The sequence below is a fragment of the Bombina bombina genome, chromosome 5, assembly GCF_027579735.1.
Source record: "Bombina bombina isolate aBomBom1 chromosome 5, aBomBom1.pri, whole genome shotgun sequence".
Taxonomy (NCBI): domain Eukaryota; kingdom Metazoa; phylum Chordata; class Amphibia; order Anura; family Bombinatoridae; genus Bombina; species Bombina bombina.
Window position 1 is genome coordinate 805,296,913 of NC_069503.1, and position 25,831 is coordinate 805,322,743.

Below are 25,831 nucleotides of genomic sequence, written 5' to 3' on the forward strand. Positions count from 1 at the left end.
TGTATGCTCTATTTGAATCATGAAAGAAAAAAAAATGGGTTTAGTATCCCTTTAAACTATCCATCTCTTTTTTTTTTTTTTTTACTAAAACAAATGATCAATTGTATAAAAAAAAAAAAAATAGTTAGAAAATGTGCCAGTCCTCCCTTCTCTAAATTTAGTTAGTTTAGAATGTAGAGAATATATTTTATTTACTACTTATTTATCGAAGTAAAAAATGGTGGCAAAAATACATTTTAGCTTCTAATATTAAATTACTATGTTTTGTGGGTATGAAAGTTAACAAGTTACTAAGTATACTATACAAAAAAAAATTATTTTACTTTCATATAGTGGTTTTCCTCATATATCGATATTCTTGCAAAATAAAGTTATTCCCCTCGAATACTTGGTCTGCCAGTACCAAAAGTAATAAACAATTTGTGTATATACTGTAACCACAGCAGCACTCAAAGCGGTACGTAAAATATAAGGGAGCAACAAAACTAAAAAGGGCTTTCCACAAAGAAATAACTCAGCAGTGAAGAGGTTAACTCATATGGCTCTATTATAACATTACATAAATCGCTAGTGACAGGACTATTATAAGCACGTAACAGTACCCAGTAATACACTGCTTTTTACAGGGCTTACAAAATCCACAACACCGACGACGACACTACTGAAACTCCTATCCCAGTGATGTGATTGGTCGTACGCCATGATGTCACACGTACAGTGGGTGTAGCTTCCAGTGGAGGTCGCTGTGGAAGTCTAGTAGAGTACATATGTCAGGGGGAGAGCTGGTTACTTTTTCAGCGTGCCTGTCACCCAGCTTTATTACTGGATGGCGCACCGTTGCCTGCTGCTCCCCGGAGCCGGCCGGGCGCTTACCGGAGCCCTCACCCGCTCTCATCACATGACAACCTGCTGTCTGCGAATGGTGAGTTACCTGCTGGGGCCTGGCACAGGTGCATGGGGTCGATTGGGTAAATGCTTTGACACTGCAGTGGGCAGGGTAACGGTGTACCTGTTTGGGACACAGAATGGATAGCAAGTCAGTAAATGCAGCATTTTTCTTGCTTAACACCTGCTCTGTCTCACTTTTTGACAGCTCCTGAAGTAAAATTATATAGTGAGGGCATTATTGCATGCATGTATTTAGTGTACATTATGCGTCCACTCGCAGAGAAGCCTAAAGTGGATATCTGTTGTGAAGTAGTTTTCTGTAGAAAGAATGTCCTAGAGAGGAGAGGGTGCTTTGTGGTTTTTTTTTATACAGACATTGATCAGATGGCTTACCTGTGGTTATTATGTTCACATATACTGACGTATCTGTTTGTGGTTTCCTATTAGTATAAATACAGAGTATGGTGCCTGGCCTCTGTGTGTATAGATATTGACCAAGTATGTCTGCCCTGTGATCTCTGTATACAGCCACTGACCAGATGTGTCTGCCCATCAGGCTCTATACCGCCACTGACCAGGTGTGCCTGCCCTGTATGATCTCCATAGCCACAGACCAGTTGTGTCTGCCCTGCACAGTTCTTTGCATATTCATATGATTGATACCAACAGACAAGTTATGTCTGCCTTGCAGCAGTCCCTTTGTATGGACGCTGAGCAGGTGTGTCTGACCCGTGGCAACTTTGTGTACAGGTGCTGATCCGGTGTGTCATCAGTGTTCTTGGATTACATCTTTTGTTACCCTTTTGAAAGAGTTAAAACCAGTGGCGGCTGATGAAGTTTTAAGTTGGTGGGCAGAATATTTTTCCATAATAAATTGGTGTTCTTCATTTTTTTTTTTTAACGCAGAAATCAGACATTTATTTATTCATTTATGTCAATTTGCTATATAATTTTTAGTTAAAACATAGTTGACATATTCAAGATCCCCTTCATGATATTTAATCAGAAATAAATTGCTGAATTGACTAAAACTCTCAATTATATAATGGGAAAGTAAACACCTAAAATGTTATTGCTTAAAAAAATAGATTATCCCTTTATTTATCATTCCCCAGTTTTGCATAACCTACACTGTAATAGAAATATATACTTTTTAATCTCTTTAATTACCTTGTATCAACGCCTCTGTTGACTGCCTCCTTATCTCAGATCTTTTTCACAGACTTGCATTTCAGGCAATTAGTGCTGACTCCTAAATAACTCCAATTGCATGTGCACAATGTTATTTATATGAAACGCATGAACTAACGCTCTCTAGCTATGAAAAACTTTCAGATGTATTCAGATAAGAGGTGGCCTTCAAGGGCTTAGAAATGAGTCTGCCTAGGTTTAGCTTTCAAGTAAGAATACCAAGATAATAAAGCAAATGTGATGATAAAATTAAATTAGAACGTTTTTTTAAAATTACAGGCCCTGTCTGAATCATGAAAGTTTAATTTTGACTTTACTATTCCTTTAACTGGACAGGAACACACTGGGTACTAACAATTTGTTTCTATTTTTTACCACTGGCTCTACTCTGAGCAAACTATCTGTATTAGACTCTTGCATAATAAAAACATTACCTTACGTTTATAGAGAACAGTTTTTTAAAATTACTGTCAACTCTTCCCTGCATTTAAACGCATTCTAAGTGTAAAATATATATAGAAATACGGCACATACAAAACATATTTTCCATACATGCAGCATCAGCTTATTTAGAGTAAGCTGCAACTAGTGCATCTCCCTTTTATTTCTTAAAGGGACAGTAAACTCGTATACATTGCTTATTATCGTGATTAATAAAGTAATATATTATTATTTATTATTATTATTTTTATGTTTTATTACTTTTTCTTACAATTTTATATTGTATTTATGTGAATAATGAAAAACATGGGTTTCATGTCCCTTTAATAATGTTTACATTGAAGAGACAGGAAGAGAAGAGTCTACAAATAACAATAATAATTTAAGAATTGCCCTTAAAGGTGGAAGTGAGAAAAATGGAAATAAGAGGTATTTTAAGGATGCATGCTTTATTTAGAAAAGCACCAACACATAAAAATAAAATAACATCATTTTGTAGCCCATGTGAATTATCTATAAAGGTCAATTTAGATGAATCGGTGCTAGGATTTTAATAATCCTATTAAAAACAAGGGCACTTTAATTAAACAAAATTGACGTTTCACAAGTTTTCTTCAAAACTTACCTTTTAATCCTGACAGCCGCTCCAGCGATTCACCCGGGCCCGTCGCAAGCCCTCTTCGCGGGTCCAAAATGACGAATCCGGCTTCCTTCAATCCCGGCGTTGCCTCAGGCCATGATTTCCCCCGGGGGGAAGCCGTGATTGGAGGAAGCCGGATTCGTCATTTCTGACGTATGAAGAGGCTTCCGACGGCCGGTGGAATCGCTGGAGCGGCTGTCAGGATTAAAAAGTAAGTTTTTAAAGAAAATGAGTGAAATGTCAATTTTGGATGAATTAAAGTGCCCTTGTTTTTAATAGGATTATTAAAAACCGGGCACCGATTCATCTAAATTGGCCTTCACTTTAAGTTAGCCAGTATATTATTACTTTATGTTTGCCATGCCTTGCTTATGTAAACTCTTAGGTACTTTATTATAATGTAAAAAATAACTAGATCACATTCTAGCTTATTGCTCAACTAAAACTACACTTGGAAGACTTTCATTGTTTTAAACCCCTTAGTGACCAGACCATGTTTCAATTTTCTTACCATTAGGGGCCAGGGATATTTTTACATTTCTGCGGTGTTTGTGTTTAGCTATAAATTTCCTCTTACTCATTTATTGTACCCACGCATTTATATATTGTTTTTCTCTCCATTAAATGGACTTTCTAAAGATACCATTATTTACATAATCATTTATAATTTTACTATAAAGAAAATGATAAAATATGATGAAAAAATGGGAAAAAACACACTTTTTCTAACTTTGACCCCCAAAATCTGTTACACATCTACAACCACCAAAAAACTCTGAAGCTAAATAGTTTCTAAATTTTGTACACAAATGCATGGTCGTAGGACTACCCCTAAAGCTCACTCACAGAAGTCCCCTAGTGGACTGCTAGTATCAAGTTTAGGGAAAATGGAAGTATTATTTAATGCATACAATTTCACAGGTTTAATAAATAAAAACAATCCTATAATAAAAAATCTAATCTTAAAAGAACCTAATCCTTAAAACGGACAGATAAAATCAGAGATGAGTTACACAACAATATTGATAATGTTAAATATGTAAATAGGAGAATATCTTCAAGTTATATATCATAAATTAAATTTGTAGACCATAAAGTGTCCAAAAGAAAAAAAACAAAAAAATTCCAAAATAGTCCATTCAGTGTCCAATAAAATAAATCCAAAAGCAAATGTGTGGTCAATGTGTCTTACTAATATGCAATACAAATACAATCCAAAATGGTGAAGATAAAGAATAATAATGTAGAAAAATAGTAATCCAAAGGTGTGCCTTCAAGACAAACAGTAATCCAAAAGTGTGCCTTCAAGACAAACAGTAATCCAAAGGTGTGCCTTCAAGACAAACAGTAATCCAAAGGTGTGCCTTCAAGACAAACAGTAATCCAAAGGTGTGCCTTCAAGACAAACAGTAATCCAAAGGTGTGCCTTCAAGACAAACAGTAATCCAAAGGTGTGCCTTCAAGACAAACAGTAATCCAAAGGTGTGCCTTCAAGACAAACAGTAATCCAAAGGTGTCCTTCAAGACAAACAGTAATCCAAAGGTGTGCCTTCAAGACAAACAGTAATCCAAAGGTGTGCCTTCAAGACAAACAGAATCAAAGGTGGCCAAAGTAAAAATCAAGTTAATGTAAGAACAGAAAAAAAACTGTTTAAATTACAGGATTTACTTCTACTTTTTTTTTTTTTTTAATACTTGTTTTTCACGCACCCTTATCCAATTGGATACTATACACAGACACTGGCACTATCACATCTTTTGGATTATCATTAAAAAAGCTTTATGTGGAACAGTTTTGAATTTTATATAAACATTTTTTGGACACGTTTTTTTAATTCATTTTTTTATTGTCACTTGATTGTTTGTCTTGAAGGCACACATTTTGGATTACTATTTTTCTACATTATTCTTCTTTATCTTCACCATTTTGGATTGTATTTGGATTGCATATTAGTAAGACACATTGACCACACATTTGTTTTTGGATTTATTTTATTGGACACTGAATGGACTATTTTGTTTTTTTTTTTCTTTTGGACACTTTATGGTCTACACATATAATTTATGATATATAACTTGTTGAAGATATTCTCCTATTTACATATTTAACATTATCAATATTGTTGTGTAACTCATCATCTCTGATTTTATCTGTCCGTTTTAAGGATTAGGTTCTTTTAAGATTAGATTTTTTTATCATCATGATCCATGTAGGTTTTAGGATTGTTTTTATTTATTAAACCTGTGAAATTGTATGCATTAAATAATACTTTTAAGATAAGAGTGGTCTAATCCTATTTAGCTTTTGCGCTTACTCACTAATTTCCATTTTTCCTAAGTTTCTAAATTTTGTCCTGAGTTTAGAAAATACCCAATGTTTACATGTTCTTTGCTTTTTTTGCAAGTTATTAAGCAATACGTACAAGTAGCACTTTCTATTTTCAAAACCCCCCCCCCCCCCAAATTAGCGATAGTTATATTGTAACACTGATATCTGTTACGTCACAGAGTGGCCCTCTCTGCATCAATTTGCTTAAGAAGGGTATTGCACGATGCCTCAAAATTGAGGCATCGCTGCAATACCTTGAAAGCGGCTGGAAGCGATCCCAATCGCTTCCAGAGCTTGAAACCCAGAGGACGTGCCAGGCACACGTCCTTGGTCATTGACTGTTTTTTGTTGGTCGTTAAGGGGTTAAAGTAATTTTCTAGTGCAGGGAGTTCTGCTAATTCCCCTTAAGTTGATGGTAAACTTTCCCCTTTGTATAAAAAGTTCAAGAATGTTAGCAATATTTTAGAAGCTTTTAACATTGTGGCACTTTGGGAAAGGCCCTTTCCCGTTCAAGCATGACTGTGCACCTGTGCACAAAGCAAGGTACATAAAGACATGGTTTGATGAGTTTGGTGCACAGAACTCTGACCTCAACCCTACCGAACACCTTTGGGATGAATTTGAATGCAGATTGGAAGCGAGACCTTTTCATCCAACATCAGTGCCTAACCTCGCACATACTCTTTTAGCTGAATGGGCACAAATACCCACAGACACACTACAAAATTGTGTGTAAAACTTTCCCAGAAGTGTTATAGTCACAAAGGGAGGCCAACTCCATATTAACCCCTTAAGGACTGGGTATTTCAGACAAAAAAGACCAGAGAATTGTTTGCATTTTTATTGACAGCCCAAGGTATTGATAAAGGCCAATTTTGCCAGTATTCAGCTTATATAAATGTATATATATTTGTTTTATTAAAAATAAAAAATTCGGTAGTGTAGCGGCTCCCCCTCCAAGTAATAATTTTCTAGGGCTCCCTGCATTTGTTTCTCTCCACTGCTATTTCTCCACAGCTCCACATTGATTTGTACTGGTGTTGTGGAGTTGTGATAAGTCATAGTGAGATGTGTGTGCTGTAATACTTTGTATACAGCCAAATAAAGGCCCAGAAGCAACTAGAGTTTTTTTGCAGCAAACCCCTCATTCTTTTGTCTCCTTGTTTTTTTTTTCTCTGGTGAGTTCTGTCCAGCACTAAAATGATAATGTAAAAAAAGGCTCTTCTGTTAATATTTTCAATTATTCTTTACCTGTTTAAGTTGTCTTTGCATCATTTTTATTAAATTATAGCTGTGTTGTATATGCATCAGGGATTAAGATATCCCAGGAGCAGTTAGATCATGGCTGTTAAAATTAGCTCTGGCTTCTAAATTTTTTGGCGTCTTCTACAAACATCCCTATATACAGTTACTTTTCTCCAAGTTTCAAATACTTTTGTCAATCCCTGATCTGAATAGTTTCATACTTTTATACCTGTTCAAGAGTAAAGTACAACTTATAACCCTCCAGCAAAGGGACTTTTAAAGTTGGTTGATCCACTTCTGTTGTGAAAGACTGATAAATGTAGTCAAAATGTAAATATATTTTTTTCAAAATCAGTTGTTGCGACCTATGGCCCACTACTTTGCCATCCCTTCTCTAAAATACAGCATTTGTTATGTCGGCTTACAAGCCTTTTCTTCTGTTATGTGTGATCAGTCCACGGGTCATCATTACTTCTGGGATATAACTCCTCCCCAACAGGAAATGCAAGAGGATTCACCCAGCAGAGCTGCATATAGCTCCTCCCCTCTACGTCACTCCCAGTCATTCTCTTGCACCCAACGACTAGATAGGATGTGTAAGAGGACTATGGTGATTATTCTTAGTTTTTATGACTTCAATCAAAAGTTTGTTATTTTACAATGACACCGGAGTGTGTTATTGCCTCTCTGGCAGAGTTTGAAGAAGAATCTACCAGAGTTTTACTATGATTTTAGCCGGAGTAGTTAAGATCATATTGCTGTTCTCGGCCATCTGAGGAGAGGTAAAAACTTCAGATCAGGGGACAGCGGGCAGATGAATCTGCATAGAGGTATGTAGCAGTTTTTATTTTCTGACAATGGAATTGATGAGAAAATCCTGCCATACCGATATAATGTCATGTATGTATACTTTGCACTTCAGTATTCTGGGAATGGTACTTCACTGGAATTACTCTGTAAAAAGTACATAAGAATTTTTTTATATGTATTGATTATGTTAAAACGTTTTTGCTGGAATGTAGAATCGTTTACATTTAGTGAGGTACTGAGTGAATAAATGTTTGGGCTATTTTTCCACTTGGCAGTTGCTTATTCTAATTATGACAGTTTCGTTTCTCCCCTCAACTGCTGTGTGTGAGGGGGAGGGGCCGTTTTTGGCGCTCTTTGCTACGCATCAAAATTTCCAGTCAGTTGCTCATTGTATTTCCTGCATGATCCGGTTCATCTCTACAGAACTCAGGGGTCTTCAAAACTTCTTTTGAGGGAGGTAGATTCTCTCAGCAGAGCTGTGAGAATTATATATTGACTGTGATAAAAAACGTTACTCTGTAATTTAATTAATTTTGCTTTGCTAATTGGAAACCTTTGCTAAAGTTGTGTTTGTTTACAAGGATTGATGCTATAACTGTTTTCAGTTTATTATTTCAACTGTCATTAATCGTTTAGTGTTTCTTTGAGGCACAGTACGTTTTATTAAATAAAATTGTAGCCAAGTTGCAAGTTTATTTGCTAGTGTGTTTAACATGTCTGATTCAGAGGAAGATACCTGTGTCATTTGTTCCAATGCCAAGGTGGAGCCCAATAGAAATTTATGTACTAACTGTATTGATGCTACTTTAAATAAAAGCCAATCTGTACAAATTGAACAAATTTCACCTAACAGCGAGGGGAGAGTTATGCCGACTAACTCGCCTCACGTGTCAGTACCTGCATCTCCCGCTCGGGAGGTGCGTGATATTGTGGCGCCCAGTACATCTGGGCGGCCATTACAGATAACATTACAAGATATGGCTACTGTTATGACTGAAGTTTTGGCTAAATTACCAGAACTAAGAGGCAAGCGTGATCACTCTGGGGTGAGAACAGAGTGCGCTGATAATACTAGGGCCATGTCTGATACTGCGTCACAGCTTGCAGAGCATGAGGACGGAGAGCTTCATTCTGTGGGTGACGGTTCTGATCCAAACAGATTGGATTCAGATATTTCAAATTTTAAATTTAAATTGGAGAACCTCCGTGTATTACTAGGGGAGGTTTTAGCGGCTCTGAATGATTGTAACACAGTTGCAATACCAGAGAAAATGTGTAGGTTGGATAAATATTTTGCGGTACCGGCGAGTACTGATGTTTTTCCTATACCTAAGAGACTTACTGAAATTGTTACTAAGGGAGTGGGGATAGACCCGGTGTGCCGTTCTCACCCCCTCCAATATTTAGAAAAATGTTTCCAATAGACGCCACCACACGGACTTATGGCAAACGGTCCCTAAGGTGGAGGGAGCAGTTTCTACCTTAGCTAAGCGTACCACTATCCCGGTTGAGGATAGCTGTGCTTTTTCAGATCCAATGGATAAAAAACTAGAGGGTTACCTTAAGAAAATGTTTGTTCAACAAGGTTTTATATTGCAACCCCCTTGCATGCATCGCGCCGGTCACGGCTGCTGCAGCATTCTGGATTGAATCTCTGGAAGAGAACATTAGTTCAGCTACGCTGGACGAGATTACGGACAGGTTTAGAGTCCTTAAACTAGCTAATTCTTTCATTTCGGAAGCCGTAGTACATTTAACCAAACTTACGGCTAAGAATTCAGGATTCGCCATTCAGGCACGCAGAGCACTGTGGCTAAAATCCTGGTCAGCTGATGTTACTTCTAAATCTAAATTGCTTAATATACCTTTCAAGGGACAGACCTTATTCGGGCCCGGGTTGAAGGAGATTATCGCTGACATTACAGGAGGTAAAGGCCATGCCCTGCCTCAGGACAAAGCCAAAGCTAAGACTAGACAGTCTAATTTTCGTTCCTTTCGTAATTTCAAAGCAGGAGCAGCATCAACTTCCTCTGCACCAAAACAGGAAGGAGCTGTTGCTCGTTACAGACAAGGCTGGAGACCTAATCAGTCCTGGAACAAGGGCAAGCAGGCCAGGAAACCTGCTGCTGCCCCTAAGACAGCATGAATCGAGGGCCCCCGATCCGGGACCGGATCTGGTGGGGGGGCAGACTTTCTCTCTTCACCCAGGCTTGGGCAAGAGATGTTCAGGGATCCCTGGGCGCTAGAGATCATATCTCAGGGATACCTTCTGGACTTCAAATTCTCTCCCCCAAGAGGGAGATTTCATCTGTCAAGGTTGTCAACAAAACCAAATAAAGAAAGAGGCGTTTCTACGCTGCGTACAAGATCTTTTATTAATGGGAGTGATCCATCCGGTTCCGCGGTCGGAACAAGGACAAGGGTTTTAACTCAAATCTGTTTGTAGTTCCCAAAAAAGAGGGAACTTTCAGGCCAATCTTGGATTTAAAGATCCTAAACAAATTCCTAAGAGTTCCATCGTTCAAAATGGAAACTATTCGGACAATTTTACCCATGATCCAAAAAGGTCAGTACATGACCACAGTGGATTTAAAGGATGCTTACCTTCACATACCGATCCACAAGGATCATTACCGGTATCTAAGGTTTGCCTTTCTAGACAGGCATTACCAATTTGTAGCTCTTCCATTCGGATTGGCTACGGCTCCAAGAATCTTCACAAAGGTTCTGGGTACTCTTCTAGCGGTCCTAAGACCGCGAGGAATTTCGGTAGCTCCATACCTGGACGACATTCTGATACAAGCTTCAAGCTTTCAAACTGCCAAGTCTCATACAGAGTTAGTACTGGCATTTCTAAGGTCGCATGGATGGAAGGTGAACGAAAAGAAGAGTTCTCTCTTTCCACTCACAAGAGTTCCCTTCTTGGGGACTCTGATAGATTCTGTAGAAATGAAGATTTACCTGACAGAAGACAGGTTAACAAAGCTTCAAAATGTATGCCGTGTCCTTCATTCCATTCAACACCCGTCAGTAGCTCAATGCATGGAGGTGATCGGCTTAATGGTAGCGGCAATGGACATAGTACCTTTTGCTCGCCTACATCTCAGACCTCTGCAATTGTGCATGCTAAGACAGTGGAATGGGGATTACTCAGATTTGTCCCCTACTCTGAATCTGGATCAAGAGACCAGAAATTCTCTTCTATGGTGGCTTTATTCGGCCACATCTATCCAGGGGGATGCCATTCAGCAGGCCAGACTGGACAATTGTAACAACAGACGCCAGCCTACTAGGTTGGGGCGCTGTCTGGAATTCTCTGAAGGCTCAGGGTTTATGGAATCAGGAGGAGAGCCTCCTTCCAATAAACATTCTGGAATTGAGAGCAGTTCTCAATGCCCTTCTGGCTTGGCCCCAGTTAACAACTCGGGGGTTCATCAGGTTTCAGTCGGACAACATCACGACTGTAGCTTACATCAACCATCAGGGGAGGGGACAAGGAGCTCCCTAGCAATGATGGAAGTATCAAAGATAATTCGCTGGGCAGAGTCCTCACTCTTGCCACCTGTCAGCAATCCACATCCCGGGAGTGGAGAACTGGGAGGCGGATTTCTTGAGTCGTCAGACTTTTCATCCGGGGGAGTGGGAACTTCATCCGGAGGTCTTTGCCCAAATACTTCGACGTTGGGGCAAACCAGAGATAGATCTCATGGCGTCTCGTCAGAACGCCAAACTTCCTCGCTACGGGTCCAGATCCAGGGATCCGGGAGCGGTTCTGATAGATGCTTTGACAGCACCTTGGACCTTCGGGATGGCTTATGTGTTTCCACCCTTCCCGATGCTTCCTCGATTGATTGCCAGAATCAAACAGGAGAGAGCATCAGTGATTCTAATAGCGCCTGCATGGCCACGCAGGACTTGGTATGCAGATCTAGTGGACATGTCATCCTGTCCACCTTGGTCTCTACCTCTAAAACAGGACCTTCTGATTCAGGGTCCATTCAAACATCAAAATCTAACTTCTCTGAAGCTGACTGCTTGGAAATTGAACGTTTGATTTTATCAAAACGTGGTTTTTCTGAGTCGGTTTATTGATACCCTGATACAGGCTAGGAAGCCTGTTACCAGAAGGATTTTACCATAAGATATGGCGTAAATACCTATCCTGGTGCGAATCCAAAGGTTACTCTTGGAGTAAGGTTAGGATTCCTAGGATATTGTCCTTTCTACAAGAAGGTTTAGAAAAGGGTTTATCGGCTAGTTCATTAAAGGGACAGATCTCAGCTCTGTCCATTTTGTTGCACAAGCGTCTGTCAGAAATTCCAGACGTCCAGGCTTTTTGTCAAGCTTTAGCTAGGATCAAGCCTGTGTTTAAAACTGTTGCTCCGCCATGGAGTTTAAAACCTGGTTCTTAACGTTTTACAAGGAGTTCCGTTTGAACCCCTTCATTCCATTGATATAAAGTTGTTATCTTGGAAAGTTCTATTTTTAACGGCTATTTCTTCGGCTCGGAGAGTCTCTGAGTTATCAGCCCTACATTGTGATTCTCCTTATTTGATTTTCATTCAGATAAGGTAGTTCTGCGTACAAAACCTGGGTTTCTTACCTAAGGTAGTCACTAACAGGAACATCAATCAGGAGATCGTTGTTCCTTCTTTGTGCCCGAATCCTTCTTCAAAGAAGGAACGTCTTCTGCACAATCTGGATGTAGTTCGTGCCCTCAAGTTCTATTTGCAGGCAACTAAGGAATTTCGACAAACGTCTTCCCTGTTTGTCGTGTACTCTGGTCAGAGGGAGAGGTCAAAAGGCTTCGGCTACCTCTCTTTCCTTCTGTCTTCGTAGCATAATTCGTTTAGGCCTATGAGACTGCTGGACAGCAGCCTCCTGAAAGAATTACAGCTCATTCTACTAGAGCTGTGGCTTCCACTTGGGGCCTTTAAGGAATGAGGCCTCTGTTGAACAGATTTGCAAGGCTGCAACTTGGTCTTCGCTCCATACTTTTTCAAAATTTTACAAATTTGACACTTTTGCTTCTTCGGAGGCTATTTTTGGGAGAAAGGTTCTTCAGGCAGTGGTTCCTTCTGTATAATGAGCCTGCCTAGCCCTCCCGTCATCCGTGTACTTTTGCTTTGGTATTGGTATCCCAGAAGTAATGATGACCCGTGGACTGATCATCACATAACAGAAGAAAACATAATTTATGCTTACCTGATAAATTCCTTTCTTCTGTTGTGTGATCAGTCCACGGCCCGCCCTGTTTTTTAAGGCAGGTAAATATTTTTAAATTATACTACAGTCACCACTTCACCCTTGGTTTCTCCTTTCTCGTTGGTCCTTGGTCGAATGACTGGGAGTGACGTAGAGGGGAGGAGCTATATGCAGCTCTGCTGGGTGAATCCTCTTGCATTTCCTGTTGGGGAGGAGTTATATCCCAGAAGTAATGATGACCCGTGGACTGATCACACAACAGAAGAAAGGAATTTATCAGGTAAGCATAAATTATGTTTTTGTATGAAAAGCAGATAAATACAATAAGTTTCATGGCATGATTAAGGCAAAATAATCCCAAACGTTGCTTCTGTATATTTTGGATATTGTTCCTTAATAAAAGCTACTTTGAAGTAAGGGCTGTGGACATAAACTGTGTTTGGTTAATTAGTTAGCTGGCAAGGTTTATAGTATTCTTGTGTAAGGATTACTCTCCCACCTCCCTGATACCTCCCATACAGAAACTGTTATGTTGTTTTAACCCTTAAGGACCAGCGACGTACCCTGTATGTCACTGGCCTTTTTTTGGGACTTGATTGTTTTATAGCATGGTCTTGCCACCAGCATTAAGACTGCTCTATTCCACAAAGACTGCTGGAGGGAGGGCATTAATAGCGTGTTCTTGCTAGACTTGTGCTATTATGTCCTGAAAAAACCCTTAACGACCAGTGACCTACAGGGTACATTGTGGTCATTAAGGGGTTAAAATGTAGAATCTGGGCTATAAAATGTAATTTGTCTATTTCTATCAATATGTATTTTATAGACAACGTTAACATATGTTTTTATATACATACATACATACACACTGTAAATAATATATAATTTTTGTTTAAAGATACACAGTCAAGTGACCACTTCGGAGAAGAGAACTTTATTGGCCAATGTTATTGCTGCTTACAGAAGACTCTGCTCACAGCCCCCAAAAGGTATGACTGGCAGTATAAGCTACTTCTATTCATTTTGTTTTTCATTGAGTATTATTTAAAGGGACAGAAAAGTCAAAATTCAATTTTCATGATTTAGATATATATTCAAAGTATGAGGGTTTTAAACTACCTTTTCTTCTTAAAAGGGAAGAGTCCACAGCTGAGCTGCATTCATTACTTTTGGGAAATACAGAACCTGGCCACCAGGAGGAGGCAAAGACACCCCTGTCAAAGGCTTAAATACCTCCCCCACTTCCCTCATCCCCCAGTCATTCTTTGCCTTTCGTCACAGGAGGTTGACAGAGAAGTGTCAGAAGTTCAAGATAGTCTCTCATGGAGGGTAGTACTCTTCGCAATGGGACTGGAGTTTTAAGTAATCCTATCAGCCTCTCAGAGTCCGGATATGCAGGGAGAGTTTTCCTGCGAACCCATCCCGACTCATTAACAGCTCCTTGGTAATCAGCGTTGACGAGTTTCGCTGCCTACCTTTCTTTAATAAAAGGCCATGTCAGAAGCGAGGCTACTATCTGTCACACATGAAGGGTCGTGTTCATGTTCCACGGTGTAGATTCCGGTAAGATTGTTTAATTTTATTTCGATATGTGAATGTAATGTTAACTAAACAAGGTAGGGTCCCAGTGGGACTCCTTTTTTCTTAATAAGGAATCATGGGTTAAACAGGGGGGACTTTTAATCATGTTTGTTATATGGTTCTATCTGCAACTGTGTAGCTATACTTAGGCTCACGGCCTTTATGAAACATAACGGCCTTCTTTTAATGACGCGATCTTTCCAGATTGCGCACCCTTTTTGACTGGCACGGTGCACCTCGTGACGGGTGCGGTTACGTTGTTTCTCACTTCCGTATGCTGACTGTGTGCGACCGAGAGAGTCTTGCTCGTGGGTTGTCTGGGCCACAGGAGGTGGTGAGTGCCCCAGCCATTGGGGTGTTAAAGGGTGCCAGTTAGTTTTTTTGTCATTTTTGTAATCTCAAGATTATGGAGGATTCTGATATGCGTGACACGGATGCCTCCGATACGAAGGATGTGTCTTGTGATGAATATGAAATGGCCCGGGTAATCAATGCCCATCAGTTATGTTCCGATTGCCGTTCTAGAGTACTCTCTCTTCTCCTGAAGCAGGGAGCTTAGAATGCATTGAGCCATCCGCCTCCGAGGTTTCCATGACCCGTGAAGCGAGTGTCGCAGTCTACTTCCCGGCTAGCAGGTGTCCCTCTGGCCTTTACGCCTTCTCCGGAGGGTGGCTTTTTTCCTCCAGAGGTTACGGCATGGTTCCGCATGCCATTTCTATGGCGCTGAATCATTTATATCTCCCAAGTGAAGTATTTCTAAGAAACTGTCTGTGTTCCATTAACAGGGCCCGTTGAGAGTTGGCCTTCTAGGGAAGAGTTGGCCCCTGAGGCTTCAGGGGCCCCTATCTCGGAGCCAGGGTCTTCAGTTGATCCGGCGAAGGATGATTTTGCCTTTCGTTATAGGCTGGCTCGCCTTCGTGTTCTTTTAAGATATGTTTTGGCAATGTTGGAGGATCCCAGTCCTAGCGGGCCGAGGGATCCGAGGCCTTAGAAGCTGGATGACAAAATGGATAGGACGTTTGGGGATTATGCCAATCTCCTTAACATCGCCGTTTTTCTTTTGCTATATGTTTTTCGTTTCCAGTTCTGAGCTTGGCTGAATGTGGCTTTAATCGGCTGGTTCCGTTGTCATCCTCATTCACCTTGGGCGTTCACCCGATGGGTGCGGCCTTCATTTTATTTTTGATCCAGATGGATGTGTTTAATTTGTTTTTTTTTAAGCTCATGTATGTTAGATTTTCGTTTTTATGATCGTTCTTCTCTGGAACCGATACTTGCGACTTAGGTCGCGTGGGCACTTTCTCGGAAGTAGCGCATATATTGAATAATAGAATTATGTTTTTCTAGTTCATTTATCGATCCTTCGAGCGAATTTTCTTGGACCTTGGGCAGTTCTAGAGTGTCCTTATACCAGGCAGGTACTGATCGGATACTTTTTCGGCTTTTGCCAGGGTTCATGTCACCCTCGTGGTGCTGATTAATCTTGCTCGATTTTGAATGTCTCTTGGCCTATTCTATGGACTCCAGGCGCACGGATCCTGTCTAAGTATGAGGCCTGTTGTTTAAATGCAACCCCTCCGAATGGAGGGTTATGAGTGCCAATATAGGTTGGCTGTGCGGGCTTCTCGCCTGGGATGCGGATCTGTTTTTGCAGACAACATCATGGTTCTTCAGGTCCCCGGGGACTCAGAACCATTATTCCATTCTTGGAGTGGGAGATGTGTGTGTGACCTATGTGGTCTGGTGTGCCGAGTGATTTAATAATTTGCATTTTCACTCAAGGTCTTCCGGACACTGACTCTTTAGCCTGTTAAGTATTTTCTTGCAGTGGCGGAGTCTCCTTCCTTCCCACCTTGGGAAGTTAGGCGATATAGCTCAGTGGTAGAGCATTGGACTACAGATCAAGAGGTCTCTGGTTCAGATCCAGGTGTCCCCTTTAATGGATCATATGGTTGGGATGTGCGGGCATATTCCTTCTCTGCTCAGAGTTGTGTTACTCTAAGAGTTGGTGTGCAGGGGTTCCCTTCCTCTGTGGGGAGCTGCGAAGCTCCAGCTGTTGCCTGCTTAAAGAAGATTTTGGAAGATAGATCCTTCTAGGATCTCTGGCTATTGTCTCTGCCATTACCCTTGGTCTGACCATGGTCTCGATGTTCGGGTGTATTTCCGTCTTCATTGCAACTCTAGCCTTGGGGTTTGTCAGTGAAGGGGCGAGGTCGATTACGGAGACCTGCCCTTCTGGGGTCAGGTAGTTGTCCTTTTATCCTCGTTGCTCAGTTGGGGGTTTCGTGGGCGGTGCCTTAAGTGCGGATGGCTAGCAGGGTACAGGTTCTCATTCGCCTTTGGGTGTTGGTTGCTCCCTTGCCTGTGTGTTTAGCATGTATTAACGCTTGCCTATGAGATTTCTGTGCGATCCAAGTGCCCTGTGTGCTGAATCTTAGACCGTTAAGGAAGTCCTTTGTGACTCTTGGGTTTGAGGCTATTGCTAGATCGCCAAGCCTACGGACCTTAGAGGTACATTCCTCCTTGTAGGAGGCAGCTTAGGGTTCCTCTTGAAGTTGGATCTTCGTTTGATTCCTTTTTCGAGGATGACCTAGGTCCGTGTCTCTCCTTGGATGGGTGTGGACAGTTCAATCTCACACTAGATGTTTGTGGTCCCGCGGGCCTCTCTCCGTAGAGGCTGGGGCTCTATGAGAGATGCCTTGTTTTGTGGCTTAGGCTTTAGGACAGATGGTTATGTACCTATCTGTGCTGGGCTGCCTGAAAGGGTCTTTCTAACTCCTCGGCCTGCCTCAGCAAAGCAGATGCTCACAGAGGTTCTGAAGGCAGTGATGAGTGAGATAAGTCCCATCTTCACAAATAATCCTTCTGACGTTTCCCTACTGGTCTTCTGGCACATTTACGCTGTTCCTGTAGACTCCAGGTATCCTTACCTGGGTTGGCGATATCGCTGAGGGGTCTCGCCTCTATGGTAGGGTAGGTTTCCGTTGTTTGTTTCCTTCTCTTCTATAGCGGGGGTAGGGTTCTCCAGGTTCGGAGTTACCTTAGTATCTGGAGCGACCTGTGGGTCTTGCCTTGTAAGGGTCTTTTCCATTCTTGCGTTCCAGAATCCCGGAAGAGGAATTGCAATGTAGTGACTGGTTCCTCCGTTCCTGCAGTGGGAGGATGAGAGTTTGATCCCTAAGGGGTTCCTGCTATAGGTTGGATTTTGATATATGGAGGACCTTCTTCCCTTGAGAAGTGTTCCCTGTTTTAGAGAAGACAGCCATGTAGGGGGTTTTGTACCCGAGCGCAATGTCTATCCTGACTCATGGTAGCATACTGTTGTAAAGGTCAGCGGTCTAACTGGGGGCTTTGTTCCTGCGTTGACCCATCCTTTCTCTTCTGGAAGTCTGGGATTCTTGTCTTTGGTCTTGACAAGCCTTTGGACTTGGATCATTATCCTAGAGGGAAGATTGGGCGTCGGTTACTCTTTGCAGGGTTGACCGTTTTCTCTAGAGTCGGTTCTCTCCTTTGTGGGAGGTCTTGGATGTCCTCCTCTTTTCCACTGACGTTCGGTGTTGGGAGGGGGCGCTCCTTGGAGCCAGATATTCAGAGGGCTGTGAGCCCTTGGAAGGTTTGCAGTTGAACCCATCTACAGCTATTGCACTTGGAGGGTGTAACCAGCTACGGCTAATTGCACTTTGACTGGGTGTTAGCAAGCTTTGGAACGCCTTCGGTGTTTGGGTTTAGCAACGGTGAGTCAGCTTTCTACCTGGAAACTGGCCATTGGGGGTTCCTGTTCAGATGGTGGGTGTTCTTTTTGGAGAACTCTTTACTAGCTGCTGGGATAGTTATCCTATTTCTGCTGTCTAGCTTGCAGATCTAGATCTGATATGAGGCATCGGAACTCATGGTTTTCCTGGAATACCTTTTGGGTATGGTTCAGGGTCAGGGATATGATGGTGTTCCTCGGGTCCTTTTTGGGACATGTTTCCCTGTGTATGGATCTTTTTCTTTGGGTCCTGTGTTTCTAGGGAGTTCGTCTCCCTGGGTGTTGCTACTGTACGACAACCATGGGTTGCTCTATGTTCTGCAGAGTGGAATGATCATTGGGATTTCTCTTGAGATTCTGTTCCCCTTTTTGGGGGCAGATAGCGGTCCTTGTTTTGGCTGGGTACCTTCATGGGAGTCGTGATCCGCGGGGTTGACTCCTCTGAGGTTGTTTGGGCTTGACGGACTATACTTTTTAGGGTGTCGAGTAATCAGGCTGTGGTGCCTTTCGAAGGGGCCGCCTTTTGTACCAACCCGTTATTTGCATTCAGTGTCCTCTAGCTTGGGTATTATTTTCCCAAAAGTAATGAATGCAGCTGTGGACTCTTCCCTTTTAAGAAGAAAAGCATAAATTATGCTTACCTCATAATTTCATTTTCTTCTGAAGGGAAGAGTCCACAGCTCCCGCCTGTGTTTTTATCTATGAGGTGGCTGTAAATTTTTGTCCTTCTGGCACCTTTTTTCACCCTGTTATTTCTCCTACTGTTCCTTGTTCCCTCGGCAGAATGACTGGGGGATGAGGGAAGTGGGGGAGGTATTTTAAGCCTTTTGGCTGGGGTGTCTCCAGGTTCTGTATTTCCCAAAAGTAATGAATGCAGCTGTGGACGCTTCCCTTCAGAAGAAAATAAAATTATCAGGTAAGCATAATTTTTATGTTTCTAATTTACTTCTATTATCTTATCTTATTTTCTACCTTCTCCTGGTATCCTTTGTTGAAAATCATACCTAGGTAGTCTCAAGAGCAGCATTACACTACTGTGAGCTAGCTGCTAATTGGTGGCTGATCATATATGCCTCTTACCATTGGCTCACCCTTTGTTCTCAGCTACAAAAACATACTAAGAGAATAATTCAAATTTGAAAATAGAAGTATATTTGAAAGTTGTTTAAACTGGATGCTCTATCTGAATCATGTAAAAAAAAAAAAGGGTTTCATGTCCCTTTTTAATTACTCATGTTAGCACATGGACAACAGCAAAGTTTAGTAATATAGTCCTGGCCAAAAGTTTTGAGAAACACAAATATTAATTTTCACAAATTCTGTTGCCTCAGTTTTTATGATGGCAATTTGCATATACTCCAGAATGTTGTGAAGAGTGATCAGATCAATTGCAATTAATAGACAAGTCCCTCTTTGCCATGAAAATGAACATAATCCACAAAAAAACATTTCCACTGAATTTCAGCCCTGCCACAAAAGGATCAGCTGACATGTTAGTAATTCTCTCGTTAACACAGGTGTCAGTGTTGACGAGGACAAGGCTGGAGACCACTCTTTCATGCTGATTGAGTTTGAATAGCAGACTGGAAACTTTAAAAGGAGGGTGGTGCTTGAAATCATTGTTCTTCCTCTATTAACAATGGTCACCTGCAAGGAAACACGTGCAGTCATCACTGCTTTGCACAAGAAAGCATTCACAGGCAAGGATATTGCTGCTACTAAGATTGCACCTAAATCAACCATTTATCGGATTATCAAGAACTTCAAGGAGAGAGGTTCAATTGTTGTGAAGAAGGCTTCAGGGCGCCCAAGAAAGACTAGCAAGCGCCAGGACCCTCTCCTAAAGTCAATTCAGCTGCAGGATTGGGGCACCACCACTGCAGAGCTTGCTCAGGAATGGCAGCAGGCAGGTGTGAGTGCATCTGCACGCACAGTGAGGCGAAAACTTTTGGAGGATGGCCTGGTGTCAAGAAGGGCAGCAAAGAAGGAAGCTAATATTCTGAAAACGGTACAGGGATTGGACTCCTAAGGACTGTGGTTAAAGTCATTTTCTCTGATGAATCCCCTTTCCGATTGTTTGGGGCATCCGGAAAAAACCTTGTCCGGAGAAGAAAACGTGAGCGCTACCATCAGTCCTGTGTCATGCTAAGCATCCTGAGACCATTCATTTGTGGGGTTGCTTCTCAGCCAAGGGAGTGGGCTTATTTACAATTTTGCCTAAGAACACAACCATGAATAAAGAATGGTACAAAAACATCCTCCAAGAGCAACTTCTCCCAACCATCCAAGAACAGTTTGGTGACGTACAATGTTTTTTCTAGCATTATGGAGCACCTTGCCATAAGGCAAAAGTGATAACTTAAGTGGCTTGAGGAACAAAACATAGAAATTTTGCGTCCATGGCCAGGAAACTCCCCAGACCTCAATCCCATTGAGAACTTGTGGCCAATCCTCAAGAGGTGGGTGAACAAAAACACCCCCACAAATTCTTACAAAACTCAAAGCATTGATTATGCAAGAAAAGGCTTCCATTAGTCAGGCTGTGGCCCAGTAGTTGATTGACAGCATGCCAGGGCGAATTGCAACGGTCTTGAAAAAGAAGGGTCAACACTGCAAATATTGACTTTCCAATAAAAGCCTTAGACACTTATGAAATGCTTGTAATTTATACTTCAGTATACCTTAACATCTGACAAAAAGATATAAAAACACTGAAGCAGCAGACTTTGTGAAAATTAATATTTGTGTTATTTTCAAAACTTTTGGCCAGGACTGTATAATGTACTGTGAAAAGGTCTAAGCAGGTGTGAAAAAATGTGAATAATTTATTTTGATCAATTTACAAAATTCTAATTGAGTTAACAGAAAATTTCTAAATCAAATGAATATTTGGCATGATCACCCTTTGCCTTATCAATAGCATCAATAGGTACACTTGCGCAAAGTCAGGGATTTTGTAGGCATATAGTCAGGTGCATGATTAAAGGGACAGTCTAGGCCAAAATAAACTTTCATGATTCAGATAGAGCATGTAATTTTAAACAATTTTCCAAATTACTTTTATCACCAATTTTGCTTTGTTCTCTTGGTATTCTTAGTTGAAAGCTTAACCTAGGAGGTTCATATGCTAATTTATTAGACCTTGAAGGGCCACCTCTTTTCAGAATGCATTTTAACAGTTTTTCACCACTAGAGGGTGTTAGTTCACATATTTCATATAGATAACACTGTGCACGTGAAGTTATCTGGGAGCAGGCACTAATTGGCTAAACTGCAAGTCTGTCAAAAGAACTGAAATAAAGGGGCAGTTTGCAGAGGCTTAGATACAAAATAATCACAGAGGTTAAAAGTATAGTATTATGACTGTGTTGGTTATGCAAAACTGGGGAATGGGTAATAAAGGGATTATCTATCTTTTAAAACAATAAACATTCTGGTGTAGATTGTCCCTTTAACCGTTTCCCACCGTTGGGCTGGGCTTTTTGACTTTCCTACAGCCGCTTGCGAAATCGGATTGAGTCATAGGCACTCCCCTGACCCGACCCCATCATTGAAATCACACAATCTCATGAACAATCGCGTGATTTCAATTTTTACTTATTTGTTCACATTGGAACTTTGTTCCGATGTAGACAAATAAGTCCCGGCAGGAAGGAGTTTTAATATGTACGCTAAAACCAGGGGCGGAACTTCTATTGAGGCATATTGCCCATATTTATTCTGCAGCATTATAAAGACCCCAAACATACAGCAAATTCGTTAAAGGGGCAGTTCACTGTAAAATTGTTTTCCCAGAATATGTTCCCCATGACTTTTTATACCAGCTGTAGTGTATAAAATATGAGAAATTGCTCATTTATGCTTCTTTTTGCAAAAGCAATAGCTGGATTTGCTCTTTGAAGCCTATCAGAATAGGCTGTTTGCAGTGCTATCAGATGTCGTTATCTTATCACTCAAATGCTTCCCTTTCTTATCTCTGTCTATGTACAATTGAAAATAAACATTTTAGAGCTTTCTCTTCCACCTCTCACTGTGAGTGTAATTTCTTCTGCTGGCTGTGTTTACTTCGTTACACAATAGCCTATACTTATACTGAAACTATCAGTATAGGTTGGGATACCCTAGGCTAAATCAGCTATTTCAAATGCCAATATAAAGGCTAAATAGCTATTTGTAACTTAATATGCACCAGCAGGTAAAATGGATAATTTGTAACAAATTAAAGAGAGAGAGTTGTTGAGTAATCTGTCCCTTTTAAAAATGATCTACAGCATAAAAAAGAATAAGAAGTCCTGGAAGTGATTGTATGGCCCCCACAGAGCCCTGATCCCAACATAGAGTCTGACTGGGATTACATAAAGATAATTGATGCTGATTTGAAGGCAAAGTGTGGTCACAGTAGATATTGATTTAATCTAGATTTTTCTTCTGTTCACTTACCCTGTGTTTTCTAATTGATAAAAATAAACTATTAACAATCCTATTTTTTTTTTTTTTTTTTAAAGATTTACTTTAGAGCATTTTTTCACACCTGCCTAAAACTTTTGCAAAGCACTCTATCTGTTTTATTCTCTGGTCAGAACTATGTCGTGCATTTAAACGAGATGAAAATATTTTTGTCTGGAATAAAATGGTAATTATTCTGTTTATGTGTAGATGAAAGCTAATACAGCAGTATCCATTGTGTGATTCATACTAATGCTCACTGGATGAAAAAAAAAAAAACAGTTCCAACCGCTTTGTTGGTGGAGAGGGGCACATGTTTGTAAGCTGGATGAGAAAACTGTTCAGGACAAGCAGAAATCTGCACCCTTTGTTTAAAAAAAAAAAAAAACTAATAAAAAAATAATTTCACATGCTCCATTTGTTAAAAAAAAAAAAAAAGCGTAAATTCTAGTTTATGATGCACAAAAGTTTAGTGTTCATGTATATGTATGTATATGTGTGTGTGTGTGTGTGTGTGTATATACCGTATTGTTCTGCATATAGGCCGCACTTTTTTCCCTTGTTTTGTAGCTTTAAATGTGCAGTGCGGCCTATATGCAGGGTGCGGCCTATAATCGGGTGCTTATCGGCAAATTTGTACTTGCACAGTACAGCCGAACTTCCGGTGCACCCTGTGGCCTTATGGGGATTGTAGTCCGCTGGAGTTGGATAGTTTTGCAACATTTTGCACATTGTGTGTGTTTTCTTTAATTTTATTTCTTCAAAATGGCACCCAAACTTTAAGGGTGCGGCCTATAATCAGATGCGGCCTATATGTGGCACAATAGGTGTATATATATATATGCGAAGAGAGAGGGTTGTAGGTAGTTGCGCTACAATTAGAGCAATAGTAGTTGTATAGTGAAATGCTCTATGAGGATGTCCAATGCCTGCTGCTATTAGTGATGTCTCATTCCTCCTGGGTGAGACGAAAGTGGTGAGGATTGGAATCGGGTGTGTTCTAATAGCGCTTGCAGAAGATGTTCCTCATAAGTGAGTGGGAGGGGGGGAAACAGAAATGGGAATATCCCCAGATGAGTGGTGAGTAGTTGAGATCGAAATAAATAATAATAAATGCTCACCTGTTGGATCACAGGGGTCAGCGATCAGCGACGAGTAGAAATGGATGGTGTATGTTAACACCAAAGCACAAGTAAGGGAGACAAGAGAATATGCCCCCAAATAAATATTTGAGTATATATTTATATATCAAAAAATAAAGATGTGTGAATAAATATAGTTGTATATAAACTGTTTATATATATATTCTTTATATATATATTATATATTATGTTAGATAAGTATGCTGGATCAAGAGGCAACCACTTAGTTACTGTGGAAACGGTTGTTGTGGAAACGGAGAACCTAGAGAAAATAGGAAAAGAAATCAGACAAAAACTACAACCCTTTAACCCCTTAATGACCGAGGACGTGCAGGGTACGTCCTCAAAAAAAAGGCAGTTAACGCCTGAGGACGTACCCTGCACGTCCTCGGTTTGGAAAGCAGCTGGAAGCGATCCTGCTCGCTTCCAGCTGCTTTCCGGTTATTGCAGTGATGCCTCGATATCGAGGCATCCTGCAATAACCATTTGTAGCCATCCGGTGCAGAGAGAGCCACTCTGTGGCCCTCTCTGCACCGGACATTAACGGCTACGTTCGTTGGTGGGTGGGAGCCGGTATGGGAGGTGGGTGGCGGCCATCGATGGCCTTTGTGATGCGGAGGGGGGCGGGATCGGGGGCGGGGACGACAGGGGGGGACGCGCACGGACGCGCGCGCGTGCACGGGGAGGCCGGGCGGGCGCGTGCACGGGGAGGGAGCGGGTGGGAACCACTACCTACAGAAAATGTTTATGTTAGAAGTGGGGATCAAAGGGGTTAATATGGTTTTTTTGGTGATCGGTTTGGCTGGTGGGGTATTGGACTGTGGGGGGGAAGCTACACTACAGAAACAAAAAGTAAAACATAAAAAATAAAACATTTTTATTTGCAAACTGGGTACTGGCAGACAGCTGCCAGTACCCAAGATGGCCCCAATAAGGCAGAGGGGGAGGGTTAGGGAGCTATTTTGGGGGGATCAGGGAGGTTGGGGGCTAAGGGGGGACCCTACATAGCAGCATATGTAAATATGCTTAAAAAAAATTTTTTTTTTTTTTTTTTATACCTTTTATTTTAGTACTGGCAGACTTTCTGCCAGTACTTAAGATGGCGGGGACAATTGTGGGGTGGGGGAGGGAAGAGTGCTGTTTGGGAGGGATCAGGGGGTGGGATGTGTCAGGTGGGAGTCTGATCTCTACACTAAAGCTAAAATTAACCCTGCAAGCTCCCTACAAACTACCTAATTAACCCCTTCACTGCTGGCCATAATACACATGTGATGCGCAGCAGCATTTAGCGGCCTTATAATTACCAAAAAGCAACGCCAAAGCCATATATGTCTGCTATTTATGAACAAAGGGGATCCCAGAGAAGCATTTAAAACCATTTGTGCCATAATTGCACAAGCTGTTTGTAAATAATTTTAGTGAAAAACCTAAAGTTTGAAAAAGTGAACAATTTTTTTTTATTTGATTGCTTTTGGCGGTGAAATGGTGGCATGAAATATACCAAAATGGGCCTAGATCAATACTTGGGGTTGTCTACTACACTACACTAGAGCTAAAATTAACCCTAGAAGCTCCCTACATGCTCCCTAATTAACCCATTCACTGCTGGGCATAATACACGGTTGGTGCGCAGTGGCATTTAGCAGCCTTCTAATTACCAAAAAGCAAAGCCAAAGCCATATATGTCTGCTATTTATGAACAAAGGGGATCCCAGAGAAGCATTTACAACCATTTATTCCATAATTTCATGAGTTGTTTGTAAATAATTTCAGTGAGAAACCTAAAGTTTGTGAAAAAATTTGTGAAAAAGTAAAATAATTTTTTTATTTGATCGCATTCGGCGGTGAAATGGTGCCATGAAATATACCAAAATGGGCCTAGATCAATACTTTGGGATGTCTTCTAAAAAAAAATATATACATGTCAATGGATATTCAGAGATTCCTGAAAGATATTAGTGTCCCAATGTAACTAGCGCTAATTTTGAAAAAAAGTGGTTTGGAAATGGCAAAGTGCTACTTGTACTTATAGCCCTATAACTTGCAAAAAAAGTAAAGAACATGTAAACATTGGGTATTTCTAAACTCAGGACAAAATTTAGAAACTATTTAGCATGGGTGTTTTTTGGTGGTTGTAGATGTGTAACAGATTTTGGGGGTCA

The 25,831-nt window shown here is 41.0% G+C and overlaps 1 protein-coding gene across 1 annotated transcript in view; it reads left to right on the plus strand.

The window, feature by feature from the left end:
* Positions 1-718: 718 nt before the first annotated feature.
* The window catches only part of AFG3L2 (AFG3 like matrix AAA peptidase subunit 2), a 231,269-nt gene continuing 206,156 nt past the window's right edge, over positions 719-25,831 (plus strand). The window contains exons 1-2 of the mRNA XM_053714902.1: positions 719-922; positions 13,648-13,738. Coding sequence (XP_053570877.1) covers positions 827-922; positions 13,648-13,738 — 187 coding nt within the window. The 5' untranslated portion in view covers positions 719-826. The remainder of the gene's footprint in view (positions 923-13,647; positions 13,739-25,831) is intronic.